This window comes from Cotesia glomerata, linkage group LG4 (genome assembly GCF_020080835.1).
Source record: "Cotesia glomerata isolate CgM1 linkage group LG4, MPM_Cglom_v2.3, whole genome shotgun sequence".
Classification (NCBI taxonomy): Eukaryota; Metazoa; Arthropoda; class Insecta; order Hymenoptera; family Braconidae; genus Cotesia; species Cotesia glomerata.
In genome coordinates, this window is record NC_058161.1 from 27,849,308 (window position 1) to 27,874,073 (window position 24,766).

Below are 24,766 nucleotides of genomic sequence, written 5' to 3' on the forward strand. Positions count from 1 at the left end.
CAACGCAAAACTTTTTTTAATCTAAGGGTACCCTTGTGGGAGTTCCTCCCAAATTTCTTCATCAATCCCTACAAAAATATATGTATTATATCAGTATTATTTTAATAATTATAACTTTTTTATTTTAATTATACCATAGGGGGAAAAATAGTTTACCGTGGACCGCCATCCATCCAAGCGGCATATGCAAAGAATACAATGATCCTTCAGCAAATCTTTTCTTATGAATCTTTTCAGGAGGTTCTCTAATTTGAGAAGTTAACGGCTCAGGAGTCACTTCTATAAATAATTATTTATTTATTTATCATAATGATAAATATTGAAACTGCAATAAGATAGTAAAGAAAAAAACATTTTTACCTCTGCTAGCAAAAAATTTCCTCGTTGATGTATTAGGATTGGCACGACTATAATTCTTCGGATGACTTTGTCCTGAAAAAATGAGCAATATAAATTTATTTTTTCATAATTTTGGTTGTTGTGCTAAAAAATTAAAATCCATACTCATAAGTTCAATCTCAGAGGATGTTTCTCTTGATAAAGTCGTATAGAGTGGAGGAACTTCTTGAGAAGAACTCTGCTCCTCATCATGCTCTTGATCCCCTGCAAAGGATCGTATCAAAAATTTGTAAATAAGAGAAAAAACTCCATTCAGCCACACCCGAAATGGAAAGATAGATTTTTGAATTATGGCACATAGTAATAATTGAAATTTTTGAAACTGTCTTTAGAGCGTTTATTTAATTTATACTCAAGGGAAATTGTGTATTCAAAAGTGAAAGTTTTAGCTCTTTTTATGAGCTATAATAAGTACTGCAGAATCATCGATTCAGTCACTTATGCAGATATTATTTAAAGATTTTTTAGCTTAAAAAAACAAAAGTTTTTCAATCAAAAAAAATTTTGAAAGAAAAATTGTTTTTTTTTTTCAAGTAGCTGTAACTATTTCAAAATTTAATTTATTGGGACGTTTCATTTTTATTTTTGAATGTGCTTTTAAAAAAAAAAAATACAAAAAAATTATTCAAACCTATTTTTATCGTTAACTTTTAATAGATTTTTGGATAAAATCTATAAAGTTTCTCGATGATTACCATTTTTAATTTTTTTTAAATTAAATTAAACTTTGAAATTTTCTGCAAATCCTAAAATTTTTTTAGAGTAGTATTTTTCGATTTCTATTTTATTTTTTTCAATTGAAAAAATGATTTTTTTTAATTGTAAAAGTAATTTTTTTTTTAATTTTGACTTGAGGTAAAAGTTTAGTTTAGGTTTAGTTTAGTTTATTAATAATTATGCCAAGGCTAATGTCAAATGGTAAAGAGAAAATATAATACATAAGAATTTTCACATTATTGTGCAGTTTAAACTAAATACATTACAGTGTTTTACAAGAAAATATTTTAAAGATAAATAATATTGAATTGATATAAAATTATGAATGAATATAAAAAAAATGAATTTATAAAAAATTAAGTAACAAATTTAAGAATCATTGAGATAAAGGTAAAAACAAATAAGGAAATTGGAATTATAAAAAAGCTATATCATGTAAGTTCACAAGAATTTGAATGAATAACAATAAAAACAAAAGAGTTGTGAAACGGAATGTTATGTTTCCCTTGGTCGCCCCTTTTTCTCTTAAGGGCGCCACTGGATTTTTGATCTCAGTATCCAGAAACTGGACCAGAACATGGAGTGCTAGGTCAGGGTCGTGAGAGATCGCTGAAAGGAAACTAAAATTTAGACACAGAAATTCGTTTAACAAAAATTATTTATTTTTCCACTCCCTTTTACAATTGAAATAATGGCCAAAATGACAATATATAAAATTTCATGGATAACAAACCACACTCACACTCACTCTCATACAGTATATTTCACGCTGTCCAGCTAGACCCTCACGTGGCTACAGTACCCGATGCCTACTGGACTCTCACGGTACTCTATTTACTTCGCGCCGTCCCCTGGACCTCTAACGCTACTCTAACTTAGTTCGCGCGGTCTCACGGACTCTCACGCCACTGGGCTGGACCCGGACGTGACTGCACACGTTGTCCACACAGCGCACGCTGTCCCCCAAACTTCACGCTACTCTAAGAGAACTACCCCGAAGCAAGATAGCCCCTTTACTCACACACAAACACACTCTATTCCAATTCCAATAATAACAATAATAATAACGCTGGAATCCCAATTTATAAATGATTTCCAAAATATTATTTTCCTAATTAATGTTTCTAAGATTCTGAATTCATTTTCCTAATTATAAATAACAAATTCCTATTATCTAAATTACTGCCGTATCTTCAATTTCTACAACAATAATTATCCAAATCACAATTCCGATTTTATCGAGGATTAAATCCATTCATAATGTCCTAGAATTTATTAAATAGTTCTAATCTTTATTTCAGCAAACTTAAATTTAATTCCGATAATTGAGTAAACTTAAATTCTTCCTAAATTATTTGTATTTAATCCAAATTATTTTATTTAATTCTGAGCCATTTTATTTAATCCATTTATCAGCGGTAATTTTTACTAAATTTTATTTTCATCGCAAATGTGAAATTATGACCAAAGATTATTCTATTATATTTTATTTTATGTCTCTTGAAACTTATTTTACTTGAGTTTATTTTATTTTAACCCTTCAGGACATGGGTTATGAGATTTTTCTCATGCGCAACTTCAATCTCAAATATTTTTTAAATTTCAAATGGAAAAGCTACTTGAAATTTTTGTATCTTCCTATAATTTAGTTTTCTAGACACACATACAATAAAAAATTTTTTTGATTAAAAATAATAAAAATAATTTTTGCCCTCCGGGCGGAAAGTGGCAACTTTCGTCCCGCTGTGCTAAACTAAGTTGCCGCTTTCCGCCTTCGTCGGACAAAAAATAGTATACACTCCTCGGGAAGTAAATAAGAAAGCCTCAGATCACATGTTTGTTGACCTCGGCTTCGCCTCGGCCAACAATTACATGTGATCTGAGACATTTCTTACTTTACTTCCCTAGGTGTGTAATATACTATTTTTAGAGGACATGAGATTTTTTCTCATGGCCAGAGTATTAAAAGGTGGGAGATTTTAGCTTTCGTTTCTTATTCGGCCGAGTTCGGCTCATTTCGCAGTCCGCGTCCGCCATATTTATTTACATCATACTTAACCGCCAAAATAATAGTGTAATATTGTGCTGTGTTTACCTACATAAATATGTAAAATTTATAATTTAATATTTAATATTTTTCAAATAAATAATATTAAGAGGTTTAATAAACGTAAGTCAATATTTTTTTTTTATATGTAATCCTAACAAATACATTTTATGTGTACTATTTTTTAATCAATAATACTCCAGCAATAAATTTAAAATTAATTAATTATTAATTAATTATCAATTAAAGAATTATTAATTCATTATTTTATAGTCTAAGAACATTAAAAATTGAAAATAAATAACGTTTTCGTAAGAAAACTGAATTATAATGTTCTATGCGCATGCGCAGAAGCCATGAGATTTTTTCTCATGGCCAGAGTAAATAAGGTGAGTCAAAACACCCATGTCCTGAAGGGTTAAACGAACTAAGACTTTTGTTTCGACCTTGAGTGTCCTCTACTCAGTGTTCTCGCGCGGGACAAGATGGCTGACGCTCTCGCTCGGTCTTGCGTCTCTGTCGCAAGTTTTTAGTGTAATTTTTTTTTCTGACGAATTTTTATCATTTTTATTTTCTACCTTTTTTTTTTTACTAAATAATGTAGATTAACAATTATATTGATTTTAATGACTATTTCCTGACTCTAGATTTATTTAAATTAAGACAAATATTAAATAATGTGCCGAATAATTTATTAAAATAATGTTACTTCGGAATAAATTGTTCTCTTAAATAATTTTAATTTAGCGGTTTGCTCAATTCTATTTCTATTGGCTTAAGCCAGATTATTATTCAAAGATTTTCATTAATTAAATTTTACACATGGCGTAAGAATCTGGAATTAATAACCCGAACTAATGCCTAGTATTAATAACCCAGACAGGCCTACGTATAAAATGTATAATGACAAAGACAAGTCTATTTTCCTAACAAATTAATTAATAACCCGAAACCTGTCCTGGTATTATTAATTAATTGTTTCATAATTTTCTCTAATTTTAATATTAAATTTAATTAAATAATTTATTGACTAGCGATTGTGACCGAACGCGAAATGGCGGTGACCTTCTGCCGATGTGTTGCCTGGCTGACGCCGCAGACCCGAGAAATAAAATCAGACATGATATTTGTACCTGGAGTTTTTCGTTTTTAATATCTAAATACTCGTGCACTCCCTCGAAGAGCTGCGACTCCTTCTGTCCAGGCTGGTGTAAATTTCTCCTCGGTAAATCCTCGGCAAATATCTCCTCGGATCAATCTGCTTGGCGGCAAAACTCTGGTCACCGTCACTCGTGCTCTGGGTATTGTCTCAAGCCTGTAACCGCAAATCAGCATTAGAAATTATTACAATTTAGAATTAATTTACGCAAGCTGGCAGGCGTCCTAGCAAGCAATAAATTAATTGAGTTTTTATCGCTTCGTTCCACTTAAAGGTGAGCGAAATAAAATAATTACCTGTGCTCTTACCATGTGTTCTTACAAAAATTTGCGATGCGTCCAGTGAGACTGTTCGGTCACAATGAATCTTCGTGGTTTTGTCGTTGTAGTTCTTTCTTCACTCTGCTTTCCCCACTCTCTCTCTCTCTCGGCGCCGGCGCTTCCCCCTCGGGGACTTACTTATTACTTATAGCTAGAGGCGCGGGTACTTCGGAGCAGAGCGCCCTGTGATCCGTCGATAAACTAACTGGCGCAGGCCAGGAACCACACATGGGTAATACAGGGACTGTAACACTCCGTTACAGTTGACTAATAATTTAGGATCTTACATTAAGATTGAATAAATAATCAAACATCTTGTTTTTGAAAATTTCCAAGCTAGATGAGTTTATAATATCCTCCGGTAATTCTTCCCATAGTCGTATCACGGCGATAACGAAGGAAGATTCATATTGAGTTGTACTGACCCAGATAGCAAAATGACGTATTAAGTTATTCCGAATGAGCTCAGATTTCTGATTTGGACGTCAGAGTCTACGTCTAAAAGACGTCTTTAAGACCTTCTGAAGAGGTCGAATGCGCCGCTTTTTGTAGACTTTAAGAACTCATCAAAACGAGCTCTTAAAGAGCTCTTTTTTCTGAACTCGCACAAATGAATGATTTTTTATCTCTATACGCTATTATAATGATAACAATAATAAGAACACAACAAAAATAATAATAATAATAATAATAATAATAATAAAAGTAAATTATGAAAAATAATTCAGAGTTTCATGAAGCACCGATGCTGATTTCGAATGTTTATTATTTTAGTTAGACCTAATATTGTCGGTTTAAAGAGAGAAAGTGAAAATCACAATTGCCGTAACTAAGATTCGAACCCGAGTCGCGCGCGTGCTAGATCGATATCTAACCCCCTACGCTGTTCAAACGATTTGTCGTTACACATCTCATTATTCTTATAAGCTAAGTTTATATAGTGATGAAATGTTGCGATCATTGTCTATATTATTTATTCTATTTGATACTGTGTATCGATAGAGAAAAAGTAACTTTTACGAATATTTATATACTAAAAAATATTCAAAAGTCTACCTGTAATATTTTTTTAAATAGTCTAAATAAATTTTGTTTACTTTTCACAATATAAAATCTAATAGATAAATTAATGAATATTAAAAATTCAACAATAATTAATAAGTATATAGTTATAAGATATCGTTAAATTCGAATAAAATGTTTAAAATTGATACATGCAAAGTACTCCTTAAATGTAGAAAGTTCACATAATTTTTTCAGATTAGAATCCAATTTTATTATTTTATCTAAATTAGTTTGATTACGAACCAGATTTTAACATTATTGCCTATTACTTCATAATATAATTTAAAATTTTTGAAAAATTTAATTAACCTGGATTAAGAGAAATGAGTTAACCTATGCCAAGTGTATATCTATATATTAATCTATTCAAATTGTTTTAAATCATTTAATTCGAATTATTTTTAATCATTTTCAATTTAATTTCTCAATCAGGAAAGTAATAAATGAAAAATGAATAAGATTTTGACAGCTTTATATTAAAAAGAAATTTGTGTTTTTGTTTATAATGTCTATAAGCTCATTATACGCAACTCAAAAAGAAGTCCAAAAAAGGGACTCAGTTAGATGTCAGAAAATTGACTCCAAACTTATGAGTTCATTAAGAGCTCTTAGTTCTGACCTCGTAAAAAAGAGCTCCTTAAGACGTCACATTAGGACTTCTATAAGAAGTTTTTTAAAAGACTTCATACTGAAATCTTTCTGACTTGGATGCTGACTGGGGAATTTCGGTAATTTAAAAAGGATATTATTTTTCTTCGCTGCTAGTCGCTCAGAGCGTCTGACATTAATATCTTTTTGGAATAATTCACGCAAATAACAGGGTTTACCAATTTCTAATAGTTTATAAAAATAGCAAGAAGTATAATGAATACGACGACTCTTTATTAACAGCCATCCCAATTCACGTCTATAAGGCGAAACATGTTCATCACGCTTTAAATTAAATATGAAACGAATTGCTGAATTTAAGGAACGTTAGAATTTACAGCCATTATCATAAGTTGAATTTAATAATACAATGGAACAGTAATCAATTAATGGTAGAATAGTTGCCGATACAAGTAATTTTTTAATTGAGGAGGTGTAAATGCTTCTACGTAGTTTCAAACTATATAATGCCGAGTTGATTTTACTTAAAAGCCCCTATTATTGACACCCTATTTAATTTTATAATTTAATTATTGAAATCTGTTAATAATCAAAATTGTTGATATTTCATGGCAATTTTACATATTTTTAAAATTAAAAAATAGTAAAATTTAATTCCAAGGTATAAACTATTTACCGTAAAAAATTTTCATTTTTTCAAGTAGGCAAAACTCCTTGTAAATTAGTAATTTCTTAACAATATTGTTAAGAAAGACTTTATTTTCAAATCCAGATTTCTTAATGTTTTTTTCATGTAATTGCATTGTTTAAAATTGTTTTAAATTATTTATAGTCTAAATAACCATATAATGATTTATTTAAACTTTATCAAGTTAAAATTAATTTTAAAATAGCGGATGTCAATGATGGGGACACAAAAATTAACTTGCGTCAACTAACGACATAGGCCATAATGTAAGGTAACGTAATCCCCTCAATATACATATGAACGTATTAATGTTTACAAACTGTCATGTGATTTTATAAGAATCATAAGTAGTATTTGAGACTAGAAAAAATTACTAAAAAAAATCTGGTAAAAAATACAGAAAAGCAAGAATTTTAACGAATTTCAAAATAATAAAAATTATTGATGGTTTTGCATTAGTTAGTAAAAAATGATGATTGATAATGCCAATTTAACTGTAATAAAAGATCTGTCAATAATAGGGTCAATAGTGTGTCAATGATTGGCTCTTTGAATTTTTTGCGCTGTCAATACATGCATTCGACCTGTTGGTTTTAAGTAGATATAATAATTATTAAATTTATTACTATTTAAGTTAATTAATTAAATTATATAAGTAAAAACAGTGATTAGGGTGTCCGATAAAAAAAAAGTTGACATTATTGGTTTGAAACACGATAGAAAAACTCAAATATTCATGATTACTCTTATAGTCTCAATAATGAGGGCTTTTACCTTATTTCTCATAAAGCAACTCTAAAAATTTTTCAGGATCTTCGGAGAACTTAAATAATTTATTGTTGTTATATTTATTATTTTCATCAGGTAGCAGTATTATCTCATGATTTATTATAGAATATCTAAATTTGTAATTTTAAAATAAAATATTTTGCAAAAACAAAAGTAATTATAAATTAACTAATTGTATTGACTGATAGTGCAAGCAATTAACTTTAAAATTATATGAACCATCTGACCAATAAGTTTGTGGTTTCTTTTGAAAAAGGATTCAAACATACCTAACTTATCATATTAATAATAAATTTTGTTGATGATGATGATGATGATGATGATGATATCAGTTAGATACCTGGAAATAGTTCTAGGCCTTGTTGAAGAGATGGAATCGTAGAACCATTAACTTCATTGCTTTCCTCACCGGGATCACGATTCGTATAATTTGAGGCGAGAAACCGGAGTCTTCTTCGTTTGAGTGAAGACGAATCCGAAATTGAAGATAATGATAATTCTATTTCTTTGAGATTTTTAGCTGGCACAGCATCTGGCGTACTGAACCATGGGCTGCCTGGCGTATTCTTACTAACTGATTGATCATTACTCATAATTGCTTTATTACTGAAAATTCAAATTTAATGAAATTTTATGCAAAATTATGCGTTCAAATAAACTTGATAGTTTTTTTCATTAACATTAGCGCATCGACGCACTATCATAAATTTAAAAAAAATTGGATTCTACTGAGTGTTAAAATTTATATAATATAATTCAATGTTTTTCAATTTTTGTTGAAGAAATAAATGATACTAAAATCAGAAGACATCTGACAATTTTTCTTTTATCTTAAATCGACTGTAAAAAAATCTATTTTTTTTTTAATTTGCACTTCTAATTCTTTTAAATTTTTAGATGTGGAATTTTTTTATTAAACTTTTTTCATAATAATTTAGTTGTATGATAATAAAGTAAGCAGTCTTGACAATTTTTCGATTTTTCTTAAACAAAAAAAAATTGTTTTAAAAAAATTACATTTTTAATTTTTTTAAATTTCCACATCAATTTTTTTTTTGGCTAAATTTATTGGTTAAAAAAATTATCTGGTAAATTAATTTTCACTTTAGTTGTTATAAGAAAAAAATTTTTATTATCTTGATAAAATTATTTTTAATAATTTTAAAAAAAAATTTTTTAAAGAAGTAATTAAAATGGCACTAAAATTAGCCGACACTCAACAATTTTATGATATTAAAATTGGCAGTCGTTTGATTATTTGTTAATTTTTTTTAATAAATAAATTTGCTCCGAAAAATTATTTCTAAAAAATTGGGTTTTTAATTTTCTAAATGTCAATTATTTTTCTCATTTTCTTTGACACAATTTATTTGTTAAAAAAATTCTTAAAATTATCAAATATTTGCTAAATTAGTTTTCATAAAAATTTTTAATTTTTTTTATCAGTTAGATTAAGAGTCAAAATATTCTGAAAAAAATTGCACGTATGATTTTTCAAATCTTCTACATATGAAATTTTATTATCATAATTTGTTCAGTAAAAAAATAAAAATTTTCAGATGTCGGCTAATTTAATTTTCATAATAAAAAAATTATATTTTACAAAACGAATTGATGTGAAACAAAAATTTGTATTAATTGATCAGAAAGTAAATGAGTATACGATAGTTAAAAAATTCTAACCTTTATATAAATAGGTGCAATCAATAGAATAAACATAAATAAATTTTTCTTCTTGCACGATCTATTTTTAGAAAATTAAATTTGTGATGTAAATAAATTTATTGACATGATTATAAACAATACTCAATTGTTGAATTAATGTAAGGTTAGCTTCGTGTTGAAATATCGAAATTTTAATCCCGACATTTCAATTCTTGATAAAATTTCCTAATTCTTTGCTAGTTATTATTATTATTATTATTATTACTACACTTTACACATAAGTTAAAATGAAGTAATCTTAGTAAACAACAGCGCACAATTATAATTTCTAATGTAAACAATGAATGTTTGAAAATCGGAACCTCTCGGCTTATTTCGTAAATTTCGGGAAAAAATCGAAGTTTAATTTTCTTTATTTTTAGAAATCAATTTTTTGTCAACTAAAAACAACTTTAAAAAAATTTAGAAGAAATATAATTTATTAAAAAAATTTGAAAATTAAAAAAAAAAAAAACGTGAATTTATTATTTAAAAAATTATTTATTGGATGGAAATTATTATCTGAAAAAAGTTACAATTACAAAATGGAAAAATATCTATTCAATTTATTATTATGCTACTATATTAATATTTATTTTGATCATTATAATATTATAATTAATATAAAAAATTATTATCAGATTACTATAGTAATCAATATTTATATCAACTATAAAAATTCATTCATTTTTAAATGTCAAATTTTTTTTTCATTTTTTTCTATACAAATAAAAAAATTTTTTTTTCATTAAAAAAAATTTTATTTTTTTCAATTTTTTATTTTTTTGTCTTTTTTTAATTTTAATTACACTCAATGCCTCATAACAACTAATTTTAATTACATAACAAAGATAGAGCATTTATTTTCATTTTCATATGCAAAAAGTTATTTTAAATTGACGAGTTTTTAAAGGTGAAAAAATTCTAGTTTTCTAAAACATGCAAATATTTAAAAATTAATAAAAAAAAATGTTTGCGTAATTAAATAAATAAAAACAAATATATATTTTAATAAATACTGTCTCGTCAATATAAATTGTTCGAATGCTCTAGTCTTACAATTTACTTATTCAATATTCAATTGAAAAAAATCATACCTAAGCAGAAAGTATCGCGCGTAATTTAATTAATCAATTGTAATTTCATTTTTTTTTTTTATAAATAATACTATGACTATTTCAACTGGAAATTATATTCGAATATGTATCAACTTTTGGAGTTTTTCATTCAAAGTACTTGGTACAATATTTTTATTTTTTTATGTTAATACATAGGAGTGTTTTATAAAAATTTTATTTTTAATTACAGTTACAAAATAATTTTTATAAACTAGTTTTACCTAAAACATTAAAGTAAATTTTTCATACAATTTCTTGTCAAAAATAACAAAGGAAATTTTAATTTAAAAAATTTTATACTTTACAAAAAAGTCTTACTAATTGTTAAATTTTACAACTTAAATTTGTTTAATAAAACAAACTAAAAATTTTATGTCAAGACTTTTTTTGGTATAAAATTTTTTTCCAAATAAAAATTATTAAATTATTAAAATAACTTTTTATCAAAAAATTCTCACCATTAAAAATTTCAACAAATAATAAAAATATTTGTACCGCATACAATTTTATTTCGTAACTGAACCAAAAATAAATTTTTTTTTCATAATCCAAACTCTCTAGGTATTATATAAAAAAAAATAATATTCTGTATAATTTAAATTAAAAAATTATTTAAATAAAAATCAATACAGAACTTGAAAGTTTTCTTGTTAATTTAAATCCGAAATAAAAAAAATCCATTTTTTTCACAACTCACAAATTACTTTCATCATTTTTTACCGAGTATTAATTCCTAAAAAAAAAAATACTAAGACAATTTCAATTATTTTTTTTTTCATAAAAAAAAAAAAGTAATTAAAGTATCGATGATTACAGTAGCTGACCAGTCTTGGGTAAATTAAAAAAAAAAAGGCAAAATTCCCTCCAAAGACATCGAGGTTCGTTAGTACAACCATTTAACCACTTAATTAATTAAAAATTAATTATAAAAATTACTCAGCTACCAATAATTAATAATCAAGCGCTTTCAGAATCATCATCATCGTACGCTAATACCTCTGTGGAACGTGGTAAGAGTAATGCTACGTGCGCGTATTTACTGCTTTTGTATTTTTCTTGTATGGCTTGCTGCGGGATATTTTGAGCGTTACTAAATGTGTCGGTTAAGTACTTGATACATTTTTTCAGATCGTTCAAATTGTAGCCTGTTGATAATTCTAATTCATGCGGCCATGCTTCTTCTTGGAGTGTGTGACGCGCAACTGCTACTGCCGAAGATGCAAGGTGGCTTGGTAAAAATTGTAAATACGGGTCTGCTTCCAGCATAGATAATTCACATAAGTACTGAAAAAAAAAAAATTATTATAATTAATTAAATTATAATTAATTATAAAAATGGACGTAGATTTTCAGTCGCATAGATTTTTCATTCAAATAAAATCACACTGATAATATATCAACACTAACGCAATTAAGAAAGTACATAAATAAATTTATATAATAAATTGTAAAAACTAATGCAAAAGTTAAATTTCATCAGATCAACCGGAAAATATTCAATTTTTTTTTAAATATACAGATAGATAAATAAGAGCTTATTTGATAAGCTTTCACATTGAGTTTACAGGAATTTAATAAGTTATCGAATTGAATAGTAATTGTGTCAAGAACTACTAAAACTCACAATTTTAGAAAATTTTAAACTTTTGTCATATTTGTAGATTAAACTTATTGATCTAGCGAAATATATAAGGTAAAAGGCCCAATTATTGACAGGGTCCCCACCATTGACACCCTATTTAATTTTATTACTGAAATCTGTTAATAACCACAATTGTTGATATTTCATGAGAACTTTACATATTTTTAAAATAAAAAAATTGTAAAATTGTAAAATGGTGGTAAATTTTTGCAATCTTTTTCTATAGTATTAAATTATCTAAGATCTCTAATGTATCGCCAAGCTACTTATTTAACGTAAAAGTTACGCATAAATATTATATTAAATATTATATTAAAAATATTATATTTGATATTAAATATTATACTAGTTATAGGACATCTTGTTAAGCTTTGTAGATATATAAATTTATATTTACTTTATGTATAATTTTATTAACCCTGTTAATGGCGCAAACTGTTGGGTTTGTTTTTTTCAATAAAATAAAATAAAATAAAATAAAATAAAATAAAATAAAAATAAAATAAAATTCAAACGTATAAACTGTTTACCGCAATAATTTACCTTAAGGGGTTAGGGGTAGTCAGAATTTTCAAAAAATCAATTATCTTTTTTTTTTCATTTTCGTTATGTGTAATATCTTAAAAATATTCTCTGAAAATTTCAAGTCGATCCGATAATTAATTTTTGAGTTATTCGACAAATAACAAAGAGAGATCGGGTACTTCAAAGCGCTTGGGAGCAGATAGCTAGCGGCAGTTTCAAGAAACCCCCTTTTAGGGTTCTATTGTCATCCTATTCTGGAATTATAAAAGCAGATCAAAATACAAAAATACAACCATAAATAAAAAGGAATGTATAGGCCATGTTCAAAAGCGGATGGGGACTCGACTGCGTACTCTGAAAACTAAACAAAAAGGTCTTGGTGGTAGAGGTAGGCTTACAGGAAAAGTAATAGACAAATTAACTGTGTACTATGGTTTATCAATACGTCGTAATTGCGATTCTATTGAAGATATGAAATCTGATATTATGGCAACTTTTTACCACTACGGTTCGACTGATGAAAATCCGAATCATGATATGTGTCCCAAAGGCGAAGATTCTTGGTGCTCTTACCAGCGCGCTGAAGCAAGTGGAGAGCTTGATACTTGGACTCAAGATTATTCTCCCTTACCTCCTGATGTTTTAAAAGCTATTAAACCGATTTACGACGATCTCAGTAATGATAATTTACTTTCAAGATGTGTAGGTGGATTCAATCAGAACAATAATAAGAGCTTCAACCAACTAGTGTGAAAAATATGCCCAAAAACCGTGAATACTAGTTCTACTATCGTACAAATTGCTGCATACATAGCTACTTGTATATTTAATGAAGGTACAAATTCATTATTAATGATTATGGATACCCTAGGACTTAATTGTGGGTCTAATTCCCATCGGTATGCTGAAAAATTGGATGCTGCACGTGTGAAAGTGGCAGATCAGCGCGCCAACGACAACACTCGGGAAGGCAGAATGCTTCGTAGGCAACAGCAAATTGATGTTTTGGAAACTTCCACAATGGCTGAAGAACTATTATATGGCCCAGGAATAGATGACTCGATGTAAGTAATTTAAAAATTCGTATTTCTGTACGTGAATCTAGTGTGAAACTTTAAACGCGTTTTTCTCAAAACTATGTTTTTTGAACTGGTGACAACTGTAACTCGAAAACCGCTCAGTAGATTTTAATAAAATTTATACAGCTTTTAGAATACATAATAAACTCGGGCCTGATCGAAGGATTTTTTGTTCAAAAATTTCGATTTTTTAAGACCAATTAACTGTTGATTTTTTCCCAAAAATCTAGACAAAAATTTCCTGAGGCCGCCGTTTTGTTAATTTTTGAAAAAAAAAATCCTTCGATCAGGCCCAGGATTATCTATTTATAAAACTAATTTTTTTTATCCGATTGATTTTAGATGAATCTCCAAGGACTTATGATTGTCACCGCAAGGACCTTTTTTTGGAACTGGGTCAACACAGACAGCTATAACTTTGGAAATAAATTTTTTTTTTTTTGAAATTTTCGTGACTTCAAGTCAAAAAATTGTATAATAATGCCATATTACTACTTTTGTAAAATAACATGATTTAATAGCAAAAAAAAAAATACTGAAAATTCTCATTTTTTCGTGCCTCTGACTACCCCTAACCCCTTAAGGAGGTATGGGAGTTAAGTCGAAATAATGAGATCAATTTAAAATTTTTAGGATCGATAGAAATATATTTAATACGTGTTGTGTTAAAATTTCAGAGACCTAGGGTTGATAGTTTATTTATAAAACAAGATTCAAAACAGGTCATTTAACATTGTAATGACATACCAAATCTCACACCTACTCTTGTTTTAATAAATTTCACGCCGTACATGGTGGGTCGCGCGGGAAATTTAAAGATTCAATGAAATAGGTTAAAAGAAATATCAAATAGGTTAAGAAAAATATTATAAAATTGTTATTATTTATTATAAAACATAACATAATTAAATAATCAATATTTTAATTCTTTAATATTTCGATATTTTTAATAGCATTACTTGTAAACATAATACACACGTACCCTTAAAAAACTCGAATAGAGCAGTTAACGCATGCGCAACCGCGATAAAATTTATTGCATTGCCAAACTTCTTAAAAAATATTTAAAATTAAAAAACTTATTATTTTATTCAAATTAAAAATAAATTATCAATTATTTGATAATAATATAGTTATTTAATGCATAAAAGATTATTCCGGTAAGCTAAATTTCATTAAAACACTAGTAAAAACTTGTTAAGTTTTCTGAAGGTACAGTCTCGAACAAAATTAATCCTTCTTAAGTCACGTACTATAGTATAGCTATATATATGCATTGTGAGATGAAACTCAGTGAACGAACTGTACGTCCTATACTTCCTTAACAATGTCGTTAAGAAAAAATTTTTTTTTAATCCAGATTTCTCAATTTTTATTTATTTAATCATTTATTTATACTATATCGAGTTAAAATTAATTTTAATAAATAATAGTTTAAAAAAACTAAAAACACGCTTTTTATAGAAAACCAAACTAAAAAATAGAAAATAAATTTAAATTAAGAATAGTGTTAAAAATTTCAATAAATATAAATTAATAATAGTGTAAATAAAAAAAATGTATTTTATTTTAAAAAAAGCGTGAGGTGCATGGTGTCAATAGTTATAAATATTTTATTGACAGATATGAGTAGAGTGATTATCATTTTGATAATATCTTAAAAAGCGCCCCACGCTTTTTAAAATAAAATACATTTTTTATTTACACTATTATTAATTTATATTTATTGAAATTTTTAACACTATTCTTAATTTAAATTTATTTTCTATTTTTTAGTTTGGTTTTCTATAAAAGCGTGTTTTTAGTTTTTTAAACTATTATTTATTTTTACTTTTAGTTTGGTTTATTTATAAAAGCGCGATTTTTTAGTTTTTTTAAACTATTATTTGTTGATTATCAAAAATATTCAGGCGCGCAAATTACCCACGGAGAGTTACATACTGACATACTGACATACTGACATACAAGTGAAGCTAATAAAAAATAATTATTTATAAATATTATAAATACGGGGAATCAGAGTTCGATTTCGGAGAGCGAGCCTGAGAAACGGCTACCAGAACCAAGGAAGGCCGCAGGCGCGCAGATTACCCACGGAGAGTTACTGACATACAAGTGAAGCTAATATAAAGCGTGTAAAATAGCGCTTGTCAATGATGGGGATACAAAAATTAACTTGCGTCAACTAACGACATGGGCCATTATATAAAATAACTTAGCCCCCCTCACATACATATCAACGTATTAATGTTTACATATATGTAAACTGTCATGTGATTTTATAAGAATCAAAATATTTGAGATTAGAAAAAATTGCTAGTAAGTTATCTAATTCAATAACTATTGCACGGAGAGACACTAAAAGTTTATAAATTTATTTAATTTTTTTTTAAATATATAATTGCTGTGCTTTGTAAACTAACCGACCGATTGAGCTCATCTTTGAACTTGACTTTGGAAATCGTCAAAAAAATAAGTATGCTACGTTTTATGGAGACCCGATAAGACTTATGTAAGTTATAGTAGAAACAAGGCCAGTTATATCGTATAGAAATACATAGATATATAAACGTTTGAATTGTGGTATTTTTTGACGCAGCTTGACGAGCTGAGCCAAGAAATAGCAAAGTTTTTAGAATGTTGCGTTATGACAAATGCAATAGTTAGCTTTATATAAAATCTACTAAAAATAAAAATCTTGAAGTACTTCATTAATTTTCAAAATTAATTAATTTATAATTTTGATTCGAAGAAAATTAAAAATATAATGTTTAATAATTTTTTCAGACTAGAAAAAATCTCATTTTTTTTACCAAATAAAATTGATGATTAATTTTGAAAAATTAAAGACATCTCAAAATATTATAAAGTAAAATTTAGTTTTTTTCAACAAATAATAATCATAATAATTATTATTATTATTATTGATAATTATTTACAAGTAGGGTCCAATATTTTAATTTTCATTTTTTTGAACGAAATTTCTATTTGATTTTATTGATATATTTTTTTTTTAAAAATACATAAAAATACATTTAAAAAAAAGTTGATAATCACAATTTTAACAAATTTTATTAATTTTTTAGAAAATTGGGATATTCAATTTTTTTTTATTGTTCGTTTTTTTCAAAAAAATATATATAAAAATAAGATAAAATAGAAATTTTATCCAAAAACATGAAAGTTAAAATTTTCTCTAACTTTTGAAGTCAAAAAAGTTACCGAAATCTTTATTTTTTTCTTTCACGATATTTTTTATCATAAATGCGCCGTGAAAACGAGCAGAATAAAAAAAAATATATTTCTGAGTCTATTTAAAAATTTCTAAATTATTTTTTGCTAAATTACAACTGGAGTGCTCAAATCATAATATACCCAGTAAATAATTATATAAAATAACTTTTGATTTTTGATTCATCTATAAAAAATCAATAAAAATATTAAAAATAAATAATTAATCAACTTACCATGGCTAGATACAAAATTTTGTCAGACAAATTATTGCTGATACATAAATCCCTAATGAAAGCTAACGGCGTTGGTACAGTTAAATCAAAAGACAGAACCCTGAGTATCAAGTGCTCCATCCTGAGGACTTGTTTTTTTGTATACGTGTCATCAGTAATGTAAACAAATTCACCAACATCTGGGGGGTAAATTTCTTCGTACTTTGCAGCAATGAACATGGCTGCTGTACCGACTAATTGGAGTTTAGCACGAACAACCGACATGTAGGACAAGAAACGGTCAATGTAGGATACAGCCAAGTAAAGGGTTTCTGACTGTAAGCGGTACTCTTCAGCTACCTCGACCAACCAGTCGACGAGAATTGAACGCATCGCGTAGGTGATGTCGGGTTGTTTCTTCATGTAGCCTGGTTTCGGTCGATGGTGAGTCTAAAATTGTAAATAATTAAAATAATTAATCAATTGGTGCCTAATTATTATTAAGAGATCATTCTGGTTTGTAACTTACAAAAAAAAAAAAATTTTTTTTTACATTTTTTGAAAGTACATAAGGTAAAGTACCCAGTACTTGAACACTTATAAAAATGAGACCAGTACTTGAGCAGACTTTTCGAATTGTTGTAATACAAAATCCGTATATTTATTATAAGTAATATGCACATGTTATAATTATTCAATGATAAAGTAATTGATTTCTGAAAGTTTTTTCAATTATAAATCAAAACAATTATATTTTTATAAACTTAAAAGTTGACATGTCGAGGATCGCCGATAGATGATATTTTTTTCATGAAAAAGGTACTAAATCGTAAATCGAACAATCAGTAAAAAAAAACAGTATATCATCATTTTAAGTAAAAAAAATTGTACTACCCAATGAAATAGTCTTTTCTAAATAATACATATTTTTGTAAAGACATAAACTATAATTTTTATATTAAATTTTAGCGTCTAACTATACTTCCAAATTTTCAAAGCGGTACCCAGAACTTAAACAAGCTGGGGCCGCACAATTTTAACAGCACTCTAACTTCTAATAGGTTTATAGACAAGCGATCAGCATTTTGATTTGTATTAATTACTGCAAATTAAATAAGTTTTATAGCTAAAAATTTGTGTAATTAAAAATTATTGAACGTTTCGGATTGAGTTTTTTTTATTTATAATTGAAAATTTGCTTTGTCATTCATAAAAAATGCAATTCAAAAATTAAATACAAATATTTATCATTTTTAAATAAACATATCAAATATTCATAGTATTATTTTTAATATTAATCAATAATATGTAGTAATTCTTTTGATATTTCAATAAAACGTTGAAAATTTTTGCTGTACCTATTGTCATATATTTTATTAGTTCAACTACTGCTCCCGGAGTGTTCAACTACTGCGGCTTGTCAGAATTGATTGTTCAACTACTACTCCTTTCATCTATCTTAAAAACGTTGTCAAAATATAAATATTCAATTATCTTTGTTATTTTGCGCTTCAATCAATTCAAAATTATTAATATTTTCATGAAAATCACCAATTTGAACTAATAATTACAACTTCATCTATTACAAGTAGGGTCAAATACGTTTTACTTTGAAACCTGTTCAACTACTGGGCACTTAACCTTACAACCAAATCAAAATTTTGATTTTTACTACTTTTTTAAAACTGAATATTGTGAAAAAAAAGCCTAATTTTTCAGTTTTTTTTTTTTTTTTTTAAATGACCATTTTGTTATTTATCAATAAATATTAATTTCTGTAGCTAATACAATAACTACTTATATATTAAAGGTAAATAATTTTGGTTCTTATGTTTTAGATAAGCCGTTATCAAGCTACAACGTCAGCGACATACCAACATTTTGGAGGAGCTCCAATTTTAAAAAAAATAAATTTAGATATTTTTTGTACTATTCAAGAGTGTACTTGTTGAGCTGAATAAATTTTATATTAATATCTATAATAGTTTGTGTAAAAAAATCATAAATATTGGCTTTTTTTTCGAGCACCGAAACCAAAGTGATCTCTTAATAGTAAAAATAAAAAAAAAAAAAATTTAATTAATTTACCTCAGCAATGCGCAAGTAATTGTAAATATCCGCTCGATATTCATCAACATCATAGAAATTATTCTTAAGTGTTTTTATACCATCGCGTTTGTTATTCCTCAATTCTTTTTTAGCCGACTCGATAGACATCATCGAAGCTATTGATTTGTCCAGGGACATCGGGCTGCCTGGATGATACTCATCAGTGCGTTTACACAGCTCGATCGTGAGGTCTGGTATTTCCTGAAGAACTGGACGATACGTTGAGACAATACTGACTGGGTTAACTTCCAATACTGGACGACGTTCATTGTCTTTTATCGAGACTGTTGATGTGCTCGATGAAGTTATCTCGGTCACGCGGTTTACTTGCACCTGAGTATCGTGATCTCGGAACACCACCGTCTTTTGTTGGTGCTGATGCTGCTTTTCTTCAACTTTTTCTTCGTAGATCTTGAACGGCGCATCACGCTTGTCCTCAAACACTTTGTATTCCAGTTGTGGCGGGATGTAAGCTTTTGCTTTTGTGTATTTGTCATCTTTTGTGATTTCCTGAAAATTCAAATTTTTATCAGTTATTTTTTTTTCTTTTTTTAATAAGAGTTAATTTTAGTTTTATTAATTTAATTGATTGAAAAATATTTTTTTGATAAATAAAATAATTTTTGAAAATAAAAATTTTCAAGTTTTTGATTTTGTGAATTTATTTTTTTTTTCTTAAAATTAAAAAAAACTAATTTGGTTTTTTTTTTATTAAAAATATAATAATTCGTTTAATTGAATTGATTAAAAAAAATTTATTTTTGATTAATAAAAAAATTATTAAGAATTAACATTTTTCTCAAAAATAAATTTATTTTCTTAATTTCTTAGTTAGAAAGAAAAAAATTTTTTTTGATGAAAAAAAAAAAACTATAGAGTTGACTTATGAATTTAAAATTAGTTATGTTAAAAAAAAAAAAAAATTTTTTTTAGTTTTTTTTGTGCTCTGAAAAATATTAGCAAAAATACGCAATTTTAATGAAATTTTTCAAATAGAAATAATTGAATAAAAGTTTAGTTTTATTTTCAAATTATCTTGAAATGAAATGTTAACGCTTGTATTTTTTCAAGGTAACAAAATAATTAATAAGATTTAAAACATTTTATACTTCATTTATAAAAAGTTAATAAAAGATTTATAAAAATAAAAGTAGCTTCGAGATTAGTTGATTTTTTTTCCAATATTTCATGTAAGTATCAAATTTTCTTGAAAACTAACATAAATATTTTTTTTATAAATTATGAATAAAAATATAAATTTTCATGTAATAAATCAAAGTATTAAGAATTTTTAATTCTAAAAATTACTTGTTTTTTTTTTGTTTTATTATTATTAATCGATTTTTAATTATTTAAATTTTGTATAAACTCACTTTCGACAGATTAAAATAGTAAACTTTTACAATAAGCCGGATTAAAATTTGTATAATTACACTATTGTAATAGTCAGCATCTAATGATAAGTGACTTGTTTTGTTAGAAGTAATTCTCTTACTTATTATATTCTCATTTGTAATATCGAAGAAAAATAATACTGAAATAGACTTCACATAATTTTACTCTAAATTTATGAAGAAAATTTTTTTCTCGATATTATTTCCATGTAAATTATTTTGTACAAAAATCATAGAACGTCTGCAACTTTCAGCACTATACAAATAACGGTGCGTTGGTAAAAAAGATTAATTCTTTGCAGGAGATAAAATATCTTGTATCGATTAATTATTCATGATACTAAAATTAACCGCCTGGAATCATGTGGTGTCTGAGTACAATTTAAATTTAAACAAACTACTATCAAATAAATATTTTTTAAAAATGCATCGTAATTTTTAGAATTTTAAAAATTTTTTTTTGCAGTTTGAAAAATTTAAAAAATTATCAAATATTTAAAATTTTTTTTCTCAATAAATTAATTGAGTATTGCATCTAACAATTTTAAAAATTTAATTTAAACAATAAATGTTTCTTAAAAAAAAAAAAAAAAAAAAAAATTGTAAATATACAATACGGATAATTCTTGATTTTTAAACAAATAAATTGACAAAAAAAAATTATTTACTAAAAATTGTATGAATAATTTTTTAGATATTTTATAGTAGAATTTTTTTTTTAATTCTAAAAATTATTAAACCTGTTAATTTCAATCTCATATTTTTCTGACACTGAAATTAGTCCATCTGAAAATTCTTGAAATTTTCATAACAAATCAATGATTATAAAAAAATATTTTTAAAAATTCACACTTGTAATTTTTTTTTAATTTCTGCATGTGAAATTTTTTTCATTATAATTTAATTATTATAAAAATTTTAAAAATTGTTAGATTTCTGTTAAATTCAGTATTATTCTTTTGCTTACAATTTTTTTTTTTTTTTTTTTTTTTTTTTTTTTTATCAAGTACACTAAAAAATATTCAAAAAATCAGCCATTTTCAACTCGAAAATTTTTTCTACAAAATACTGAGTTTACAATAAAATCAAAACATCTTTATAAATTAAAAAAAAATGTTTTTAATTTTAGAAAGATTTTTCACTAAAATTAATAAACAAACATGAATGCACTATTCAAAACTAATTTTCAAGAACTAATAATAATAATAAAAAAAAATAAAATAAAATAAAAAAAAAAACGGTCAGGTGTTTTGCTTTCAATAAAACAAGTACTCGAGAAAAATTAATGCGCAAATCCTGAAAAATAAAATGGAGTAAATAAAAATACACTTATTACAGCACAGTTTCACATAAACTCAAAGTATCTAGAATAAAATTTGAAATAAATAAAAAAATATGAAATAAATAGCGAAAATATTTATAGGCTAGAAAAGGCGGGCACTTACAGGTTTGTTCCTATGACAGTTGTTATGAAGGACGCCCAAAACAGCACGTTTTTGATGTTGTAACCCCGGCTGACCTTGTTGATTGTGATCCTTGAGTCCTAGACTACTATCTTTATTGCGTTTTGTCTCGGCAATTCGATTTTCTTGGTCCTCGTAAATTCTTATTGTCGCCATTCTCAATAAAATGTGCTAATAAATAATTGTTGCCGGTAAATGAAAAAGTAAACTCTTGCACACGCTAGCCAGGACCCAAAAAGAAATTATTTCCAACGGTTACCTACGACGCTACACAAATCGATAATCGAATTGCGAGACAAAATAAACCACGTTGCTGATGAGTTTATTTAAAATAAATATATTAAATAAATTACCGCATGATTGTAAATAAATAATTAAGATAATTAATTTATAAAATAAAGTAAATTTTGATGAATATTTACGAGCGTTCACGAGTTTTTCTGTTGAGAATTGAGGCTAGGATCTGAACTGATAAAAGACAACCGACCGAATCGCCGGAACGAGGGACCACAACAGCAACAGACTTGGGAGTTATCTTCTCTCTCCAGCACACGGTCTCTCACTCTCTTCAGAAATAAACGGACAACAGCTGTCGTTATGATTCTCACGTCGGACCAATTAAAATGCTTCGCTGCAGAAAATTGAAATTGGCCAATGACAGCCAGGCATTTGTTTCGAGGGAGCGGTTCTCATTGGTTTTTATTCGGTTGATAAAACAGTGGGAAGAAAGCGCTTTTTTTACGAGCGGTGAGAATTTAAACTAATTTTTAAGGAGCATTATTTTATTTCATGCGCTTTCCGGTGTATTGAGAAAATTACACTGACAGACGCACTTTTTTGATTTTTCTTATAAAATTAACAAGGTCTAGAAAATTATTATTGCATTTACAATTTTTTAGAGCTTCTAAAGATAGAATTTTTTAAATAAATTTTTCATTAGAAAAATTCTAAAAATTATCAAATATCTCTCAATTTCAGATAATACTAAAGTTAGCCGACGTTTTCAATTTTTTTATTATTTTTCATTTATTAACTTAAAACTAAAGAATATTTTTTTAAAATTGCACTTATAGTTTTTCAAGTTTTTTATGAATGAACATTTTTTTTTTTGTAATAATTATTTCAGAAAAAGAAAACTCTAAAAACTTTTAGATGTCGGCTAACTTAATCAATTTTCATCAATTTCAGTATCATGTTGAGAAAGTGGAAGGCGAAATTATGGAATTCCAAGTTTTAATGGTTGTTTTTAATTTAGAAAGTTGAGTAATTCATTTGAAAAATTCAATTTTTAAAGAAAATGAAATTGAAATTGATGGACAGCTGTCAATTGTTAAAATGTTTTTAATGAAGTTATTTATTATCAACGAAAATAATTACATAAAAATTAGTCGATACTTATTTGATAATTTTTTGATTTTTTGTCAATAATAAATTAAGCCTAAAAAATTATTTAAAAAAAATTACATTTACAATTTTTAAAAGCGTCTAAAAATGCAATTTTTTAAATAAATTTGACGTGTGAATTTCAAAAAGTTTAATTTTTCTACAATATATTTTTTAGAATAATCTTAAAATTAGCTGATATTCAAAAATTTTGTAATTTTTTTTTATTAACAGCCGAGACCAGTGATTGCAGTTTCAATCGGCTTAGCGAAACGAATGGAAATTTTGAAAAAACGTTTTTAGAGATAATAGATAATTTAATAAACTATTTCACCACAAAGCGTTTTTTTCAAAAATTTCATTCGTTTCGTGAAACCAATCGAAACTGCAATTGCTCTGCTGTTGGGAGTGCGACAGAGATAGTTCCGTTGAACTCCGTGAGAGCAAAGCGAGAAAAAGATGGTCTCGCCTGTTAAATAAATTGTAACCAAAAAAATTGCACTTACAATTATTTGAATCTCCTAAATGTGGATTTTTTCTTTTAGTTTGTGTAATAATTAATTAAAAAAAAAATTGTCGAATGTCTGTTAGTTTCATTTTCATTTTTTAGATCAACTTTTTTTTTTTCAAAAGAACTAAATAATTTTAAATGTTTATTGATTTCAATATCATAAAAAAAACTAACATCCCGAATTGTTGACAGTAGAATATGAGACACATGGCTAGGATTACATTTTTTTTTTATTTTTAGAATTAGGATTGCTAAATTTTGTTTTTTGCCCTCCGGGCGGAAAGTGGCAACTTTCGTCCCGCTGCGCTAAACAAAGTTGCCGCTTTCCGCCTTCGTCGGACAAAAAAATAGTATACACTCCACGGGAAGTAAATAAGAAAGCCTCAGATCACATGTTTGTTGACCTCGGCTTCGCCTCGGCCAACAATTACATGTGATCTGAGACATTTCTTACTTTACTTCCCTAGGTGTGTAATATACTATTGCCCTCCGGGCGGAAAGTGACAACTTTCGTCCCGCTGCGCTAAACAAAGTTGCCGCTTTCCGCCTTCGTCGGACAAAAATTAGTATATTTCTTACCTAGGGCAGGAAAATAAGAA

The 24,766-nt window shown here is 26.9% G+C and overlaps 2 protein-coding genes across 4 annotated transcripts; both read right to left on the minus strand.

The window, feature by feature from the left end:
- Positions 1-9,771, minus strand: LOC123262492. 2 transcript variants are annotated; one of them, XM_044724734.1, is made up of 6 exons: positions 9,605-9,771; positions 8,134-8,399; positions 505-603; positions 366-432; positions 157-281; positions 1-68 (listed from the first exon to the last, which is right to left on the minus strand). In XM_044724734.1, exons 2-6 carry the CDS (start codon positions 8,384-8,386, stop codon positions 22-24), a joined length of 591 nt encoding a protein of 196 aa, XP_044580669.1. In that variant the 5' UTR covers positions 8,387-8,399; positions 9,605-9,771; the 3' UTR covers positions 1-21. The 2 variants fall into 2 exon arrangements, with proteins under 2 accessions (XP_044580669.1, XP_044580670.1); XM_044724735.1 differs by lacking the exon at positions 9,605-9,771 and adding an exon at positions 9,477-9,509.
- Positions 9,772-11,361: 1,590 nt separating this feature from the next.
- LOC123262451 (cyclin-A1) lies at positions 11,362-22,843 on the minus strand. 2 transcript variants are annotated; one of them, XM_044724667.1, is made up of 5 exons: positions 22,696-22,843; positions 22,256-22,540; positions 19,396-19,926; positions 17,329-17,757; positions 11,362-11,899 (listed from the first exon to the last, which is right to left on the minus strand). In XM_044724667.1, exons 2-5 carry the CDS (start codon positions 22,427-22,429, stop codon positions 11,573-11,575), a joined length of 1,461 nt encoding a protein of 486 aa, XP_044580602.1. In that variant the 5' UTR covers positions 22,430-22,540; positions 22,696-22,843; the 3' UTR covers positions 11,362-11,572. The 2 variants fall into 2 exon arrangements, with proteins under 2 accessions (XP_044580602.1, XP_044580601.1); XM_044724666.1 differs by having other exon boundaries at positions 22,256-22,827.
- Positions 22,844-24,766: the final 1,923 nt, after the last annotated feature.